Source organism: Myotis lucifugus, unplaced genomic scaffold (genome assembly GCF_000147115.1).
Source record: "Myotis lucifugus unplaced genomic scaffold, Myoluc2.0 scaffold_769, whole genome shotgun sequence".
Taxonomy (NCBI): Eukaryota; Metazoa; Chordata; class Mammalia; order Chiroptera; family Vespertilionidae; genus Myotis; species Myotis lucifugus.
Window position 1 is genome coordinate 136124 of NW_005871817.1, and position 19700 is coordinate 155823.

Genomic DNA, 19700 nt, shown 5'->3' on the forward strand with positions numbered 1-19700 from the left:
GCTGACACATCAGTGGACCCTGACTTGACTAATATAGTAGATTCAGGTGGCCTTGGAGATGACGTTTTGCTTCCCAGGTCACACCTCTCAGAGCAGAAGGGAACCCCAGCCCTCGCTCTGCCTCCCACGAAAGGCCAGGTCATCACTACCCCCTTCTGTGGGTGGAAATCAGGCAGGAGGTCTTCTGGAAGACTAACCAGGTGGTTTGTTTGCAGTTCAACGTTAAAAAGTCCACGGAGCCCGTGCAGCCCCGAGCCCTCCTCAGGTTCCCAGACATTTACGGCCCCAGGCCATCTGTGACGGCCCCGGAGGTTATCAACTACGCAGACTACACGCTGAGGACCACAGAGGAGCCTGCTGCATCCGCCAGCCCCCAGGCCCCGAATGACAGCCGCCTCAAGAGGCAGGTCACGGAGGAGCTGTTCATCCTTCCTCAGAATGGTAGGGGTCTGCTGCACTCACTGCTCCATGAGCGACACTCACTCAGGGGGTCTGTCAGTGTCTGGGTAGATGCTAGGTGTGGCCAGCTGCAGTGTCTGTGACATTTGACCCTGGGCAAGCAGGTGGGCACAGGGCCTCAGGATCACAGTCCTTTATTCCTGCTGACACATTGCCACATTGCTTCTCCCCAAAGCCCGTAGCTTTGCACTGGGAAATGGAAATTGCCTTTCAAGTCATATATACAATTTGAGAGAGGGGTTAAAGAGTCGTGGTTAAAGCCATGGGTTCAGAGTCATGGGTCAAATTCTCTGCCCTTTTATATACTTGTGTGGCCTTGGTGCCGTTGCTAAATTCTTTGGGCCTCAGTTTCCTCACCTCTAAGTGGGTTCATACTGTTGCCCACTCGGTAAAGTTGTAAAGTATAAATAAAACAATGCATATAAAGTGCTTCGCTCAGGGCCTGGCACTAGGAGGTCATACAAATATATTGTTGTTGCTATTGTTTCTATTCTACTCATCAACATCAACATCAAGAATGCAACTCCTTTCGGTGACAGTGCTGTGTTGGGCACTGGGGCAGGGATGCGAAGCAGCACGCAGTTAACCCAAAGGAACAGGCAGGCTTTTATAAGGAGGTGACATCTACAGCTGGGAGAAGGGATTGTGTGGCTTGGAGTTTTGTTTGTGTGGTTGGAGGTGGAGACAGTAGAAGCAGAAGCAGCATAACCAGCTTTGTCATGACCCCCCTCCTAACACATGTCCTGGCCTGGCTCCAGCGCCCCTCCAACCTGGCTCAGAACCACAGTGATCAGCCTGGCGTTTCCTGGAGAACAAATGCCCGGAGTGCCCGTGGCGCGAATGAATCCTGGTTGGCTTTTAGCTTCCAGGTTTGCCAGCCCACATCTTAAATACACCCACGAAGACCTGAGAGCTCGCCCTCACCGGTTTGGCTCAGTGGATAGAGCGTCGGACTGCGGACTCAAGGGTCCCAGGTTCGATTCTGGTCAAGGGCATGTACCTTAGTTGCGGGCACATCCCCAGTGGGGAGTGTGCAGGAGGCAGCTGATCGATGTTTCTCTCTCATGGATGTTTCTAACTCTCTATCCCTCTCCCTTCCTCTTTGTAAAAAATCAATAAAATATATTAAAAGAAAAAAGACCTGAGAGCTTAAGGTTGGGAGGAAAACCATTTGCGTGAGGACCCTTGAGGGTGCTAATTATAATCATAATCGCGATGGGCTCCCTTTTCTTGGGAGCCCCCGATTTCTGAAAGCTCAGATAAAGCCAGGATTGGACACTCCACCAAGGAGAGCAGGCGAGCAAATCAGAGTCTGGAACTTTGAAGAATTCAAAACACGTTAGTTTGTCTTCTCCTTTGCATGTTTCCTCATTCATTTCTGCATCCCATAAGGCAACAACCAAGTTCTGATTCCACAGAAATCTATCAAGAGTTGCTTGGTTCAGCAAGCGTGGGCCAGAGGGGAGGCGGATGCCAGATCCCTCAGACACTGTGCCCCTGATATGCTGGAGGTATCTACTCCCATAGGCCACAGTCCTCATCAGCTGCTTGTAGAGCCCAAAGTTCCCATTTCTTTTTCAATTTTATTTTGTATTGGTTCAGGTGTACAGCTCAGAGTCCCAATTTCTGAAGCAGAATCCACCCCATGCTTCTCCAAGTGGTGCTGGCTTTGGTTTGGTTTTTATTTTGAAGGCTGAGGTGGTCTGAGGGTTGCGAGCTCTGGGTGCCCAACAAGCCCCCTCTGACCCTGACCTTGCTGTGGTTATCCTTGCGGTGCCCTTGGAAGCCAGCGGGTCCTGTGTGCATGTGTATCTCACTTTACACATTGCTCACATCCTAGCCAATCTGTTTCTTGTTTAGATGCACCAGGGACATTTTTCACTACTTGCAGGAACCCGATAATGAACCATTTTAGAAATTAAATACTCCTTTATGTTTATGCCCTCTAAATTAGTTCTGAAAATAATTTTAAAATTCCAGTTTGCTTAAAGTAGAGTTTGCGGCAGCTGCTAGATCCTTTCCTTCCTGTATTATGTTTGAATAACGAGAGTCTTCCAGATGTTTGGCTCCTATTCAAGTGCGGGGCAGAGCGAGAAGTAGTTCTGGTTTTAGGAACTTCTGAATTAATCAGCAAGTGCTTATTGAACATGCACAAAAATCAAGTCCACTATCTCTGACCTTGCCCCAGCATCTCCTCCTGACTCATTCTTTGATATTTATGTCCGGCCATGAATTACTGGGGAACAGAGCCTGCACCCTGTGGGAGAGGTGGAGCCAGAGATGGGGTGGGGATGGTTCGCCTGAAACAGGGTGACCAGAACCACACAGGCTATGACAGTTTTTCTTACTGAAAGCTCACCACGGGTCAGGCCTTGGGCTAAGTACTTTCCCCACTTTATTTTATTTAATACTCACCGTAGCTCTAAGAAGAAGGAACTATTATCATTCTCTTGGAAAGATGAGGAAACTGAGGTTCAAAGAAATCAAGCAACTTGTTCAAGGTCATATAACTATTAGCAGCTCATGTCGGACCACTGGGCTGTGACGGTCTCTTGAAATGCAAGGCCCAGGGACACAGGTGCTGCCACCATGATTTTGCACCTGCCGGGAAGCGTCGGGTTTGGGTTGGTGGCATAGATGGCAGAGATGGGAAGGGTGTGATCGGGAAGAGAGGACCCCAGCGTGGGTGGCAGGGACGGCTTTACCTTCTTAACAGGTGTGGTGGAGGATGTCTGTGTCATGGAGACCTGGAACCCAGCAAAGGCTGCCAGCTGGAACCAAGCCCCCAAGCTCCACTACTGCCTGCAGTATGACCAGCAGAAGGCGGAGCTGTTCGTGACTTGCCTGGAAGGTAAGCTCTCAGTTAATGTTCAGGGACTTCTATGGGTCTGTCTCCCTGGAGGAGCTGCATGGGAGTTGGGGGGTAAGGAGAGCAGGAGAGGGATGGAAGCACCCACAGCTGGGGGCTGGTGCTAGATTAGCACTCTGTAGCAAGCAGACCCTGAAGCGTGTGATGCTCAGACACACAGGGGTTTTTCTGTCTCTCCAAAGTGTCAGTCCAAAGTGGAGGTGCCTGGTGGGCAGACATCTTTCCTCCAAATGGTGACTCAGGGACCAGGCTCCTTCCATCTGTGGCTTCACAATCCTCTTGGGCCCCCTTGTCATCTGTATCCAGCAGGTGGAAGGAGGGGGAGAACAGGGAGAGGGCACAACCATTTCTTAAAAACTACCAGCATGTGGGATGCATCACTCCTGCTCACATCCCATTGGCTGGAATCAGTCACATGGCCACTGACTGCAAAGAAGGATGGGAAATGTGGTCCAACAGGTGCCCAGCAAAAAGAAGAAATGGGGTTTTGATGAACAGCAAGCCATCTCTGCCTTGGGTGCCTTTGACATTGGATAGGGCTTTGTGCTGGACACAGAGCGGGTTCTGAATGGTCAGTATTCCTAGCATCAGGTGGTCTTTCCTAGAGGGTCAGGCTGTCTCTGGTCTCTCTACCCTGACAATTCAGGTTACTATCAGCAAACAAAGAGAAAACTTTGCGAAGGAATCAGGGGTAACAATGGGCTACTCCATGGCTCCTGGGAGCTGGGGCTGGATAAATTGGATTTTTGTATTTAATTTAATTTTTTGAGGGAGTATCTCTCCTTTTTATTTTTAAAGGATTTTTAGCACTTTTATGTACTTTATTACATTTGGTCTTCACAGTGGTCCCATTTTGCACATTAGGAAACTGAGGTCTAGCAACATCAGGTGACTTGTCTAAGATCACTCCAACTATTGGTGCCAGAGCCAGGACTGCACCCAAGTCCCTTGAAGCTCAGTGGGGGGTTCTTTCTATCAGGACACGTGGCCTCAGTTCTTCTCTTCCTGGGGAACATCAGCTACGGCGTCTCATGTTATCATTGGGAACCAGTCGTAAAAGCAGCACAGGTGCACATTTCCTCATTGAGAAGCATTGAAAACACCAAGGCTCAGAATATAAAACAACATACTCAGTGATTCACTTCACAAGTGGTTGTGTGACAAACATCCAAATCACAGAACAAACGATCACGGTGTCAGCAGCAACACTGATAAATCATCACCTCGGCCAAATCTCAGGCTCATGGGGTGGGAAGGGCTCTGGGAAGCACCGAGTCTTGTCCCTGTTCTCCAAGGAAGACCAGCACGTGCTGACGTTGGCCCCTCAGGCGAGAGAGCTCTCTCTCAATGTCTTTCTGAAAGGTGATTCTACAAAGCCAGGGTGGTCAGCCCTGGGCTTTCTCCACACACCTGAGGTCATGGCCGTTAAGCCAGATTCTGCAGCTCCAAGCAGGGCCATGCTTCTCCCCTCCCTGGCTTCTCAAGAAGTTCCGTCTGTGTTGCTTTGTTCTTGGCTGCAGCCGTGACCAGTGACCACGACGGAGGCTGTGACTGCTATGTCCAAGGCAGCGTAGCCAATAGGACAGGCTCTGTGGAGGCCCAGACAGCCCTGAAGAAACGGGAGCTGCACACCACCTGGGAGGAAGGCCTGGTGCTCCCCCTGGCAGAGGAGGAGCTCCCCACAGCGACCCTGACGCTGACCCTGAGGACCTGTGACCGCTTCTCCCGCCACAGTGTGGCTGGGGAGCTGCGCCTGGGCCTGGATGGTGTGTCCGTACCTCTGGGGGCCGCCCAGTGGGGGGAGCTGAAGACTTCAATTAAGGTAGGGTTATCTCTCCCCAGGACAGATAAAACCAGTTAGTGGAGCATGGTGTGGCAGGACTGGGCCAGTGCTCATGCTCATGGTGTGTGTGTGTGTGTGTGTGTGTGTGTGTGTAAGGAAGACTGGAGTCTTAAAAAGTGAGCTGGAGCAGAACCACAGCCCAGGATTTGGGATTCCTGGTGTCTAGTTTTGCTTTTAGCCACGCAAAGACCTCCCTCCCCTGCCATCGTGTTATGAGTGTATTGGCTCTGGTGCCGGCTGTATTATCCTCATTTAAATTCATTTCTCATTCCTATGCTCCTACTATGTGCCTGGCACTGCAGGGAAGATGAGCAGCAGGTGGTGCTGTGACTCCCCGGGTCCAGACAAGGGGACTGAGGCTTGGAGCTGTTCAGTCACCCATGCGGGGTCGCCATCTGGGACATGGCCTGCTCTGCTGTGAGGCCAGGTTGCTCTGGCTGTAAGGCTCATGCCGTCCCCTCGCCACACGCCATGTAAGCGCCAGCAGCAGGCACCTTTCCAGGTGGACCCTGGCGGAGTGAGGAGTGCACTTCACTCCCACCTGCTCCCATCTATCATCTCTTCCTTGCCTTATTTTTCTTTTTCTAAGGTTCAGAAAATTGATAAACATTGACAGCCATCCTCAGCTGGAACTGGGCTGCTCCAAAGCACACTGTCTAATTAGTGTGTGGTTTGGGATTTGTGAGGAGTTGGAGCTGGGGGCCCTGGGAAGAAGAACCAACACTTTGGTTTATTCATCTGGTAAACCAGCTTTCTCCAGGGATGCCCCCCGCCCCCCAGAGACTTTGGTGCCAGCCCAAAAGGGCTGAACTCCGCCTGTACAGGCAAAGTCTCAGGCACCAGAGCCGCTTCTATCCTTCCCCCGGAAGAGTAAGTCACTCATTCATTCCACAGATACCTTGCTGGATTTCTACCATGTGCCAGGAACATTGCCAGGAGCTGGGGACACGGCAGTAGTTAGACAAAGCCCTGCCTTTATGGCTCATTCACTCTAGTAATCACCACACACGTAGCTGTCATTGTTGCGCAAATATACTCTCACACTCATTTGGCCGGCTGGTCTGTTTCCCGCACATGTGAGCAATCTCAGAGGGCAGCCTGGAGTCAGCGGTAGGGGGTCACTCAGTGTGTGTGGCAGGGGAGAGTCCTGGTCCCAGCTGGAGGGTGCATGTGAACAGGTGGATGAAGCCTTCAGTCACTGCAGCCCAGAATGGGTTAACAAAGGTGGCAGCGGCGCCCCAGTTCTCACCGGAAGACACTCAGCCAAAAGTGGCATATGCGTCACCAGGGATCATACAGTGACCCACTCCAAGGGCGGTGTGAATGATTCATTGAGAGCTCAAGAGAAAGATGGGGGGAGGGGCAGGAAAAACCAGGGAGAGGATGGAGGAAGGAAGAAGGTTACAGGCATACCTTGTTTCATTGAGCTTCGCCTTATTATACTCCACAGATGTTGCATTTGTTACAAATTGAAGGCAAGACCCTCCACCTGCAGAAAAATCATGACTCGCTTTATTGCAATACTCACTTCATTGCGGTGGTCTGGAACCGAACCGGCGATATCTCCCGTGATGCCTGTATTTTTGTCAGCAGGCACTTAAGCAGCAGAGCCGAGGGTCGGGTGTTAAACCCTCTGGCTGCGGTGCAGCCAGCTGGGCTTGTCTGGGACTCCTGGCACCTACACAAGGTGACGAGCCCTTCGTGGGCTGACAGGTCCAGCTCCTTTCACCTGGGCTGCGGGGAGTGGAGCGCTCAGGCCTGGTCACCCTGTGGCTACCGCCCAGACCAACCATGGACTTCCAATAAATGCCCTTGAATCAGCAGGCTGGTGCCCATCCAGCTCTGCTGCCATCCCCCTGGTGCCTGGACAAGGCCCTGGGCCTCAGTTTCCTCACTGTGAAATGGGAGTCTGGGGCAGACGCCAAGGAGGCTGGAGAGCAATGGGGTTAGGACTTGGGCTTTGAGGTCAGACCAGACCTCTGTTAAAGGCTCAGTTTTGCTTCTTGCTGGCTACATGACCTCAAGCAGTGGCTTGCTTTTTCTGAGCATCAGGATCTTATACCTAAAATGGGAACAAAATCAGTACTGCTCTTAGAGTTGTTGCCAAGATTAAATGGGATGTCTCGCCCTTCTTTCTCACAAGTATTTATTGTGTCAGCTGTGTGCTGGGTGCTGGGGATGGCTCTGTGGCGCTTACAGCCTAGTGCAGTGATGGCTAATGTAATTACACCCGGCACATAGGGTTTAATTAACGTTAGCTGCTAGGATTCATGACATTGCCAAGGTTCCTGGCAGCTCCCAAATCATTCCATCCTATGACTAGTCACTTGTGGCAAGTTGAATGGTTGGGGTCCCGTTGAAGACAGGTTTCCTGGATGAGAGGTGTGACTCAGGCCAAGGCTGGCCGGCTCCTCCAACCAGCCTCACTCCCAAAGCCCAGACTGGCCCCCATCCATCCAGAAACACTGTTCCCACTTAATCTCAAGTAGTGATGGGCGTTCCTTAGTAACTCATGGTGATAAAGCAAACAGGTCCCCAGTGCTGAGTGGCAGACACTGTTCTAAGCCATTAAATATGAACCCAGTTAACTTCTACAACCCCACTGGTTGCTGTTATTATTCCCGGTTTACAGATGAGGAAAGGGAGGCTTGAAAAAGTTAAGTGACTCGCCCGATGTCATAGGTAGTAAATCGTAGGACTAGAACTCAGACCCAGAGAGTCTGGTTCTAGAGTCTATGCCAGTGGTTCCTAACGTGGGGCACACGCCCCACAGGGGGGCAGTTTGATTTTTAAGGGGGGCAATTTGAAGTGATTCACAGTGAATTTTTTGCCTTTCTTATGGTTCTAGGGGCCTCATATATAGTATATAAACATATACTGTGACATGTTTATGCATCTCATTTCTCTATTATATGTTTTGAAACTTTATTTGATATTTTTCATATCACTTCATATTATTATTACTTTTTTAAACAATTTCTTACTCACTACTTCAACTATCCTTTTGTTCCTTTATTTTTTTCTCTTTCATGGATGCCGTGTTCTTTGGAAGCTTGTTTAGACCAAGTTGATAGCCTGTAAGGCTCCCTCCACGTGAATAGGAGTTCACTTTTTTAATGATAAGAATTATATGTCACAGAGGGGGAGGGGGCATCAGGATTTTAGAGATGCTTAGGTGGGACATGGCCAAAAAAAGGTTGGGGACCACTGGTCTATGCTCTTAGCACCGCTGTTGGACTGTGACAGACATCCGCCTCCTGCGGGGGCTCTTTTGGTCATTTTTGGTCCCTCAATGGATTTGTTAAAATTCCCGATAAATTCTTGTAGCACTTTCAGGGGAGACACTGTGAAGCTGCAGATGGGGTAGACGTTTTGGATGCTTCTCCAGGCCTCCGCACCTCCTGCCAAGCGCAGGGATTGCAGGTAGTCTCTGGTGCATTGCCTAACATCGTATGCCTGGCTTTTGTTGACATGGTTGGCCATTCTGTTGACTAAGCAGGGCCCTGCTCAGCATCAGTACATGACATTATTGACTCTCCCAGCTCTGTAGGGGCTGGAAGGAATTATCTTTTCAAACAGAGTAATGAATCACAACTCCCCACGGCCCCAGGCAGCGTATGGGTAAATGCGGTGGTTCTCCACTGTGCTCCCTAGACCTAGCGTTCTGTAAAGATGCCCTAGGAACTTGGGCAAGGGCAGGTGAAGGGTGAGAGGAAGTCCTGACCCTCTGCCCAGCCACATCCTGAGTGGCATCCTTTGATCTGTCTTGTATGTTGGGTTTGAATATAAGGTAGTTGGAAAATCACATTTTGTGGCGAACAAAACAAACTCTTATTGAAACAGATGCACATATAATCCTTCTGTGCCCCCCTCCTGCAAGGGTGGAGAAACCAGTGCTGATGGGTAAATGGTTTCTGGGATGCCTGTTGGATACAAGGAGTGGGATCCTAGCCTTACCATTCGTTGATGGGGCAGAGCCACCCCTAACTGAAGGCATCTCTGACATTCTCTCTTGCGTTTCAGGAGCCTTCTGCAGGAGCCGGAGAGGTCCTTCTCTCCATCAGCTACCTCCCAGCGGCCAACCGCCTCCTGGTGGTGCTGATTAAAGCCAAGAACCTCCACTCCAACCAGTCCAAGGAGCTGCTGGGGAAGGGTGAGTGAGGTGTGAGAGGAGGATGTGTGCAGAGGGAGGTAACACCTGGAAGACAATGGGGACAGGTGAGCAGGGAGGTGGGGCATGAGGACGTTTGTGGAGTTAGCTCAGCTGTGTCCTCCACCCCAAGCTCAAATGAATTTTTAAAGGACACCCACTCACTTTTTTAAGTTCGTATCCATTTATCCCTTGGCCAATCCCATCCATCAGACCCCAGGTATGAGCTCATACTTGCCAGGGACTCCCAACCTTGGGGACCCACTGGGAGAAGAACCAGTCTTACTCCTGGGTCACAGGAAGCCAAGGGTCGGGCTGTAGCCATGGAGTGGAGTATCTGGTTAGAGAGCAAACTTGGCCCAGACTTTTTATGACCTGGCTGGGCCCACCTCACAGGCAGGTGTCAGCATCCCAGGTTCCCTTCTCCTGTCTCAACTAGCCATCCCTGTGCTCCCCACACCCACCCAGTCTCTTCGCTTTTCTCAGCCTTTGCCAACCTGGCACCCCCACACCAGCTGGGTGTGGGTGATGGCAGAAGGTGTGTGGGTGCCTGGGCTAAGGCAGCCTGAAACTTGGGGCATCTGCACCCCACATACCCAAATAAACATCTCTTCAACATCCTGGAAGCCTCAGTTTCTCCTTCTGGATACCTCAGCCCAGCCCCCAAGTCAGGGGGCCGAACAGGTTCTCTTGTCAGAGCAGGAAACATTGCTGGTTACCATATGGTGCTTGGACCCGGAGCCAAGTGCTCATGGCAGCATATAATAGATAGATATTTATAGTAGGTACAAATAAAGAATTGCCACTGCGTTCAGAATCTCTTAGCAAAAGCTCTTGGGTGAATGAAATCAGAAGAATGGGCCTTGCTGCAGATTGCTGAGCCAAAGGTCAGACATCAGTGCCTTTTCCGCATCCCCTGCAGGCACTTCTTTGCCTCCTGCTCCCTTTTTATAGCTCCTGTCAGGACAATTACAGCAAAAACACTTTGTCTCTCAAATATCTGCTGAAATAACAAACTAACCACCCGGGGGTGGTAATTATAGCAATAAATGCAGAAGAGCAATTATTCTCACATTAGCGTTGGGAACCTTGACTAATGAAAACTTGATCTGGGTCCGGAGCCTTGATGTACATGAAAGCTGGTCTGGTGGCCTGTTTCCCTGGGGGTGGGGAGTGAGGCGGATTTCCTAGGGGGGCAGGTCTATCGGTGCAATGCCCACGGGCCAAGGCAGCCTACCCTCATCCTCCACGTGCAGTTGGAGTCCTCAAGTAAAACTTACAAAAGAAAAGAGAACTCATCCAATCAGCAGGTGACCCACTATCTTCATAATAGACAAACATGCTTGGCTGGAGAACCAAAGGCATGAAGACATGGGGTGGCTTTGTTTTTCTGGACTGAATTTAAAATCAAGCTGCAGGATGTCTGAGCCATTGTCCTGGGCCTGGCTTGATGTGGGACATACAGGCACTTGGAAAGGCTCATGGCAAAGGGTGGTTCCCTGGTTATCCGCTAGCATGACACAATCATGGGCCACCCGATGACCAGCCTTATCTATGATGCTATTGTCTGTTTTCCATACTTGAGTAAACATTCTATGAGGCAGGGACTTTTGCTGTATTCCCACGTCTAGACCAGTGTCTGCCATATGGTGGGCATTGAATAATTGTTGAATTAATACCTGACCCATGGAGGTGGGGAGGGGGGTGCATAAAACGGGAGTCTCAGTGCAGACCTTGAACCAGAGACCCTTTCTCTCCGTCCCTAAGAGAGAGCATTAGCCTGGGCCTCACCACATCCCAGAAACTCACTCTTGACCCTTCTCGCTGACTCTCTTTCCCTTCTGTCCCTGCCCAGATGTCTCTGTCAAGGTGACCTTAAAGCACCAAGCTCGGAAGCTGAAAAAGAAGCAGACAAAACGAGCCAAGCACAAGATCAACCCTGTGTGGAATGAGATGATCATGTTCGAGCTGCCAGATGACCTGCTGCAGGCCTCCAGCGTGGAGCTGGAGGTGCTGGGCCAGGAGGAGGAGGGGCAGAGCTGCGTGCTGGGCCACTGCAGCCTGGGCCTGCACGCCTCGGGCTCTGAGCGCAGCCACTGGGAGGAGATGCTCAAAAACCCGCGCCGGCAGATCGCCATGTGGCACCAGCTGCACCTGTAGCAGCTTCCCAGTCCACCTCCCTTCTCGGGCACGGCCCTGCCCCTTCCGTTCCAGCTGTCCTCTGTGACCTCTTCTTTGTGCCACATCCTCATAATGACACTCAGAAGACAGACATCTTTGCAAAGACCAGGACCCCATTCCTCTCTCATCACACCCCCGTGTCTGACAATGAGCAGGAGAGGGCAGTGTGTGGACATTTGGGTCACCCTGGGGAATGCATTTTGCTGATCTGTGTCACAGAAGAGACACTTAGCCAATGCAGCCCGAGTGCGGGGTGGGCATGTTAGTCCAGATGCAGAGAAAGCTGAGTTTGGGGAATAATGGATACAAAGAATGTGTTTTCTTAAAAGTGAGCATTTCAAAAATGATGAAGAAAATAAAACTATCCTGGATCTACCCATAGAATTGGAGATTGTTAGGGTGGGTTGACATTTCGGCCAGCATGAAGTCATGCTCCCAAACCAGGCAGCAGTAATCCAGCAGTTCTCAAACCCTCAGTGTGAAGACATCACCAGCAGACTCCCGGGCCCACCTGTAGACATTCCAAACCAGTGTTCCCGGCCGGACCCCAGGAGCCTGCCTTTTAACATGCGTCGGCGGTCTGGATGCAGAGGTTGGAGCACTGTGCCTGGAGGAATCCCTTCTACAACATTCCAGACAGGTTTTCACAGCCAGTGCCAGTACTGGGTGTCTCAACCATCAGTGTGACATTTAGAAGCCTCTAGGTTTTTAATTTAATTATTTTAATTCTTAATATTTTTCATTTGTGCTTTTCAGATCCTGCTCTTGGAATGAATTTGTACTTTTTATTGAATAGCTTTATTGTTTTCTCTCAGAATCAGTTTATATTATATTTGGGGGGACCTTCCTTGACAGGGTGGGATCCCCCTGTTAGTTACTGGGCGCTAGTTGTCACATCCACCAGCATCACCAAAGTGACCCTCCAAGATAGACCCATCGCTTCTAGCAGTCCAGCCACTTCAGGAAGAATTCAGTTTGGGGCGCATTTTAATTTAGTCTGTTATGCCTGGCTCCGTGGAGGTGGAGAAGGAAGATAAATAGGAAACAAAGACTTTTACAAATGTGCCTCCTACTCCAGTTTTCAGGGCCTGTCGCTTTAAAATCAGTAAGTAACCAGCAGCTAGGTTTCAGATTCCGACCTTATTATTCCAAATATCTGTCCATATCATTAATTAAATGATGAGCCTTGTGGAGTGGATATACTTGCCCTCGAACCAGGACTCCTGGGTTCTGTTGTTGGCTCTCTGCTAAGCAGGACTAATGACATGGCAGCTCTGTCTGGGTAAATGCTGTGATTGATAGATGAAAGCGTGCTTGAAAGCTGTAGGCACTCCCTGGCTAGAAGCAAACTCTGAAACCACCAGCAGATCATCTTTAAGCTTTAAGTTGGCAGCTGACAATGCCTGGAAAGTGCCAGAACCATCCCAGGCATTTTCAGAACCATGAATAATGCATTTGGACTCCTTAATTCTGACATCCACATTCTGGGCCTTCCAATGTCACCCTAGTGCTGATCTAAACGAGAATTTCTAGACAAGATGGGTGAGGGCTATCCTTCAACCTCAACAAGTCATTCTTAGCCTCCCCCTGAGAATCTGAATAGGGATCTTATCGCCCGTAGTTCTCATTTTTTCCTTTCTGCACCAAAGTAGAAAATCATTAGAAACAACTTCTTCCTACCCTCTGAAGAAACAGAAAAAATATCTAATCCCTCTTTAATGAGAAAACCTCTCAGATAATTAGAAATCTTGATCACTAACATTTACCACCTCCTGCCAAGTTTTTTAGGCAAAACATTTGTTAGTGATTTCCTATATCATGTTTTTGAGATACCCTCACCCGCCTCACTCTTGTTTCCTTTTTTTTTGGTTGGTATAGCTAAAAGAGAACAGAACATTCTCTACGTAAGCTGATCAGTACTTTCTTCTTGGTAACATCTGCTACTTCGATCTAGAAAAGTCTGGATTCTAGGCTTAAAATCAGGAAATATGGTTCCACAAATCTGTGTACCTGCCTTATAGTTACACCAAAGGATGCTTGAGATGGGTTGGGTAGGGTCTCTGATTCCAGAAATATCAACTCCACCCATGCTCTTTCGACCATGAGGCTTTCATTTCTTTGGATCTCAGAGGTTTAGTTTTCCAGAGTCTGTAAACTAAAGGTTGCCGCTAATAAGAATCAAATGCCACCACAGAACATCTTGGGTGTCAATTGTCAGCTCTCTAACAGATATGCACAGAAATGAGAGAGATTTTACAGGGGTTTTTGTCTGGTGTGTTTTGACACCTTGAACAAAGCTGGCTCATGGGCCCTAAGTACAGTATTTGTTGAATGAATTAATGAGTAAAGGATAGATAGGGGAGTAGACAGAATAGGTCACTGCAACTGGCATAAAAATCAGAGTCCTGGCTGATTTCTCAAAGACACAGGCATCAGAAATCCCAGTTGGCCTAGAAAGTCATGACATTGAGTATTACCATTCACCTACTCACAATTTGTAACTCTGTGTAAATGTCATTGATGATAGAAGAGAATATAATCGCTGTGCTTTTCTACCCAAACTTCGTCTTGGTGAATTTTATATTATTCAGAGATATCAGACTGCCAAATCCAAAAACTTCAGCACTCTTTGCATCAGCTTACCTAGTACGAGGTACATTTGCAATTTACTACCACATTAGTGTAATAGGGTCCGTGTGAGCACATTTGATTTTTTGAAAGGAACACCTGGTCCTTTGCCAGGGCATGTTTTCTAAGAAGGTCACAAAACAGAGATGAAAATAAAGTAAGAAACCATCTCCAACTGACTGCTGCCCACACGGTGATCTGGTTCTTTCATAGATATGGCGATGGGGACAAAGAATTAATCTTGGCTCCACTTCTTACATCACATGAATATCTATTTGTTGAGTGCCTATTGGTCAAGATCTTGCACGCGTCTGTCCATTTCAACTTGGGACATGACTCTTGCTGTGGGTTGAGTGACAAGTCACCCCACGTAGAGAGCAAGATGGGGCAATTCCTTTGGGATGTGAGGAGTCCTGGGGGGCAGGCAGCTATTGCCTAAGCCAAACTGAGCTGAGGACCGTGAAACAAGAGATCTAGCCCTTATGATTCATTTCTGCCACCGTGTTTCCTGTTGTCAATGCTCAGTGTGTTTGTTTGCAATTATGAACCGAAGCACAAAAAAGACGCATGAGACATTGTAGTCATATGTCTGGTGTCACACTTTGGAGCAAAAACCTTTCAGTGGTAAATAAATAATTTCCAACTGGGTTACCTACCTGGTGTTTTCTTCTTTTCACTTAACATTTTAGACATATAAAATGCAGAAGTGATCATTTGATAAACACTCATGAACCACTGCCAGGCTTTATAAAACTTGACAGATACAGTTGAAGTTCCTTCAGCCCTTTACCGAGGAGACCACCATCCTGAATTTATTTCTCACCACAAGCATTTCTTTATCCCTTTACTGCATGCACATGTAAGCCCTGGGTGCCATAGAGTATTGTTATGTGTTTTAAAACTTAATTTAAATTTCATCACACTGTTTTTACTTCACACTAAAATGTTGAGCTTTATCCATGCAGACATATGTAGCTCCAGTTCATTTTTTGTTGCTGTATAATATTCCATTGTATTGATATACCACCATCCCAGTCTGTTGTTGATATACACTTAGAGGTTTCCTTTTCTTTTTTTTTCTTCCTTTCTTCCTTCCTTCCTTCCTTTCTCCCTCTCTCTCTCTTCCTCTCCCCTCCCCCTCACCTTTACTTTGCTGTTACAGAACTGCTATGGATGTGCAGTGTCACCTGAGGCTCTGAGTCAGTCTCTTCTCATTTTCTTAATTGCTAATGGAGCTGGTAGTAATTTTCCACCCAAGAGTTTCTATTTTTCAAGAGCCAATTGGAAGCACCACCACTGCAGGAGCTCAGGTCCCTAGCATCTGTCTCCCTCCCGGGGCAGATGCCTATGCAGGCTTCTCTCAGATACCTACCTGGGAGTGAGTAGATTGGCTGGATCACAGATTGCTCTGTGTGTGTGCATGCCTGCGTGCACCTTGTGGTCCTGCTTGAGCACCCAATCAAAGGGACTACATGCAAGTAGGGATGCAAGTGCTCTGGGGGCTCTGACTTCCTTGTTGAGAAGAAAAGTCAGTTGGAACTAGAGACTCCTCTTTCTCTCATCTCCCAAAGCAAAAACTCTGGAAGAGTCAGTGTGGCAACCGGTGGTACCTCTGTTTCTGGACGGTGGGCAGGGACAAGGGGAGTCCTTGAGCCCCGCCCCCTAGGCCCTCCTGTGGCTGCTGCAGCCTGGTGTACAGAGGAAGGGGCTCTGGCCTTAAGCCAGGGGCAGGGCCTGGGTTTTAAAATCAGTAGGAAATTAGCCAGGTCTCATGTAATTAAAACTAAAGGTTCTTAAAAAGGATCTGTAAAGGAAGCTGTGAGATGTTTTCGCTTACCAAGTCTGTGCGTGTAACTCCTTATTTTATATTACATACATATCACATTTTAATGACAACCATAACTCCTTATTTTATATTACATACATATCACATTTTAATGACAACCAGGATTTTTATTTTCATAATAAATCAGAGGAAAAGGCCGAGAAGCGATTGCCAAGTATTATATAAACTATGTTTCATAGGTAACTATGCATATGGCCCATCAGAGCCCAAAACTAATATTTGAGCGTCTGGACTTATAGAAAGGAGAAATGGGAGAGGGAAATAGATTCATTAATCACTTTATACAAGGCTTTCCCCTGAATTGCCTTAAATACGCTCTGCTCCTGTGCATAAACCGAGTCAAGAGCACCGCATTTAGGAGCTGAGCACCTGCAGCCCGGCCTGGCTTTGTCACAGGCCACCTTCATGGCCCTGGGCAAGCCACTTGCCTCTGGACGTCACTTTCCACATCAGTGAAATGAATTTGGATCAAGTGATAACTCAGGTCCCTTCTAGATTTAAGTTCTAACATTTTGTGATTCTGTAGTCTAGACTTTTCACACATATTTTGGCCTCCAATCTTGTTCATAAAACAACTTAAACCCACATACGTGTGCACCTGCCCCATGTTGGCAATCCTCCCTGGCATCTTCTGAAGTCCTTCTGGCAGCCACCCACTCCTCCACACAGTATGCAATGTCACCGGGGGCTCTGAGTCAGTCTCTTCTCATTTCCTTAATTGCTAATGGAGCTGGTGGTAATTTTCCACCCAAGAGTTTCTATCTTTCTAGAGCCAATTGGAAGCACCACCACTGCAGGAGCTCAGGTCCCTAGCATCTGTCTGTCTCCCTCCCCGGGCAGATGCCTGGCGAGGAGAGAGCCACAGGATGGAGCTGTGGATGGATTTAGGGGGGATGGGCATTTTCAACTGCCCCTGTGCTCCTTCCTTCATCTCCTGCAGGTGAGCCAGCACAGATGGTCCGTGATGGGACCATGGGCAGCTTCCCCAAGCCAGAGATGGAGGCAGGTGCCTACCTGGGAGGAGGTGGGAGAAAGCCAGTCTCGCAGGCTGGAAGCCAGACATTGCCATGGAAACAGGCCCTGTGGTGGCTGCCATGTGATCAGGGCCCTGTGGTGGCTGGTCCTCAGCCAGGTGTGATCTCCTGTCAGCGCAGCCCAGGCTGGAGCATGGCTTCCCTTCCCGATGTCCCAGGGCATCCCATTGACAAGTGGGTGATGGCAGAAATCTTATTTCAGAAACCCAGGGACACCAACCAGGGACAAACAAGGAGAAACCTGTCTTCCCAGCCAAAACAAACAAACCAACAAAACCTCTGCGCAGTCTCTTTTCCCCCCAGAGCCAGGTGAGGTGAGCTGTTAAAGCAGAAACAGGTACCTGAGGATCTCTCTCTGGGTTGAAAAGGAACAGGTGTTCTCCATTCAGTGGGGGTGTCCAGGCTGGCTGCCAGAATAGGTATTAGAGCAGTGGTTCTCAACCTTCTGGCCCTTTAAATACAGTTCCTCATGTTGTGACCCAACCATAAAATTATTTTCGTTGCTACTTCATAACTGTAATGTTGCTACTGTTATGAATCATAATGTAAATATCTGATATGCAGGATGGTCTTAGGCGACTGACCCCTGTGAAAGGGTCGTCTGACTGCCAAAGGGGTCGCGACCCACAGGTTGAGAACCACTGTATTAGCGGCTCTGTAATAAAAGTCATGGGCAGCCCCTCACGGAGGGTAGCAGGAATTCTATGGGAAAGAAGGAAACCCATCACTTCTTAGCACCTACTCCATCTTGATCTAAGAGGTAACAACAACCGTGATAATGAGAAACAGCGTGTATTACCCACTGCTCTGTGCTCAGTACTAAAGGCACAGACTCAGATAAGTGACTTGTCCAACATCTCACTGCCTGTAAGAGGCAGAGGGGGGATTTGAATCGGGCATACCTACCTCTAACCCTAAAGTCCAGGCTCTGGCATATGGCCAGTGGCCAAGTGTCTTTCTTGGGAAGGTAACAGATGCGAAGGCAGTAGCTTCAAAATGCTATCCAGAACCACTGACTCTGAGAATCACTCAGCTGGAAGGAGCTGGAAAAGTTTTCTTCCCAGGGAGAGTTAGGGGGCACCTGCCTGGCTTGGGGGCGGGCAATAACCAAGGGACCAGAGCTAGGTGGAGGGGAGGAGAACTCAGGGCAACCTCCAGCTTTGTCTAGAGAAGGGGCAGGGTCAAGGCCAGATGTAGTCAGGGATCAGGTGCAGGGTCATCTGATCAAAGGAACAAACCGAGACAGCGACAGGTGAAGTAGAGGAATCCAGGACTGCCACTGTGACCACACAGTGAGGGACACATGCTGGGAGGGAGATGGCAGGCTCTAAGAGGGAGAGGTTAAGGAAAGGAACAAGGGGAGGCCAGTGACGGGATGCCAGACAGGGCGGGGGTAGGAGTAGAGATTGACATCTGGGAGGAAAAAATAAAAACACTTACCTGTATCTTCATGAAATTTATGCCCATCTTCTTTCTAAAACAATTTGGGTAAAACATCACTAGGAACTACTGGGAAAAGATCCCTCCCCAGGGACCTGGCCTGCACGTGGAGAATCATGGGAGACAGTGGAGGGAGCAAACAACCTTTCATCTGCGATAAATCTGTGTGTTTTCTCAAAGAGATTCTTGCAGGACAAATGCATTAGGGGGTAAGTAGATTTATTCATTATTATTTTTTAAAACATATTTTTATTGATTTTTTACAGAGAGGAAGGGAGAGGGATAGAGAGTCAGAAACATCGATGAGAGAGAAACATCAACCAGCTGTCTCCAGCACGCCCCCCACTGGGGATGTGCCCGCAACCAAGGTACATGCCCTTGACCAGAATCGAACCTGGGACCCTTCAGTCTGCAGGCCAACGCTCTATCCACTGAGCCAAACTGGTTAGGGCTCATTATTATTTTTTAAAACATTTTTATTGATTTTTTTTTTTTTTTAGAGAGAGAGAGGAAGGGAAAGGGAGAGAGAGATAGAAACATCGACAAAAGAGAACATGAATTGGCTGCCTCCTGCACGCCCCTCCCGGGTGAGAGCCCAAAACCCAGGCATGTGACCTGATCGGGAATAGAACCAGCGACCTCGAGGTGCATAGCTCGACGCTCAACCATGAGCCACACTGGCTGGCAGTAGATTTATTTTTAATGGTTTCAATTACACCTCTGTTTGGCATGTAGGGGACCCGTTGGAAGGAGACTTGAATGACAGAAAAGTGAGAGCAGCAGGAAGGGGCTCAGGGCCTCTTCTAGTTCCTTCTAAGCTGGCAGCAGGCAGGCTGCTAATCTGACAGCGGAGGCATTGAGAGGGGGCCCATTCTGAATCGGCCTGAGCACAGGCCAGGGATAGAGGCAAGGAGGCAGGGATTCGACCTTGGTGAGTAAATTTAAATGCTTTTATTAACAATCTCCTTACATTACAAGGATAATATGACAAAAGGAAGGTTCTGCGTACATATTATGATAAACCAACATAGCTCTATTTGTATCCAGTGTTCTAGGTCCCGTCACACAGGTACTATAAAGCGTAGTCTGCAAAATAATAACATCGAGATTTTTTTCTTTTTTAAGAAAGAAAGTATTAACATATTCATATGTATGTGATAATAGACTCCCAGGTATCCCCCCCTCCCCCACTATATTTTTCCTTTAGGATTGAAATGAAATGGTTCAGCAGCGTGGGGGTGGGGAGAAGG

General features: G+C 48.6%; 2 protein-coding genes across 2 annotated transcripts in view; one reads left to right on the forward strand and one right to left on the reverse strand.

Annotated features, from left to right (window-relative positions):
• The window catches only part of SYT13 (synaptotagmin 13), a 34888-nt gene extending 21985 nt beyond the window's left edge, over nt 1–12903 (forward strand). Inside the window, exons 2-6 of the mRNA XM_006106122.3 lie at nt 216–441; nt 3176–3310; nt 4849–5150; nt 9195–9324; nt 11177–12903. Coding sequence (XP_006106184.1) covers nt 216–441; nt 3176–3310; nt 4849–5150; nt 9195–9324; nt 11177–11481 — 1098 coding nt within the window. The 3' untranslated portion in view covers nt 11482–12903. The remainder of the gene's footprint in view (nt 1–215; nt 442–3175; nt 3311–4848; nt 5151–9194; nt 9325–11176) is intronic.
• Nucleotides 12904–19524: 6621 nt separating this feature from the next.
• The window catches only part of PRDM11 (PR/SET domain 11), a 51306-nt gene continuing 51130 nt past the window's right edge, over nt 19525–19700 (reverse strand). Inside the window, exon 9 of the mRNA XM_023746951.1 lies at nt 19525–19536. The gene's annotated coding sequence lies outside the window, so the exon portion shown is untranslated. The remainder of the gene's footprint in view (nt 19537–19700) is intronic.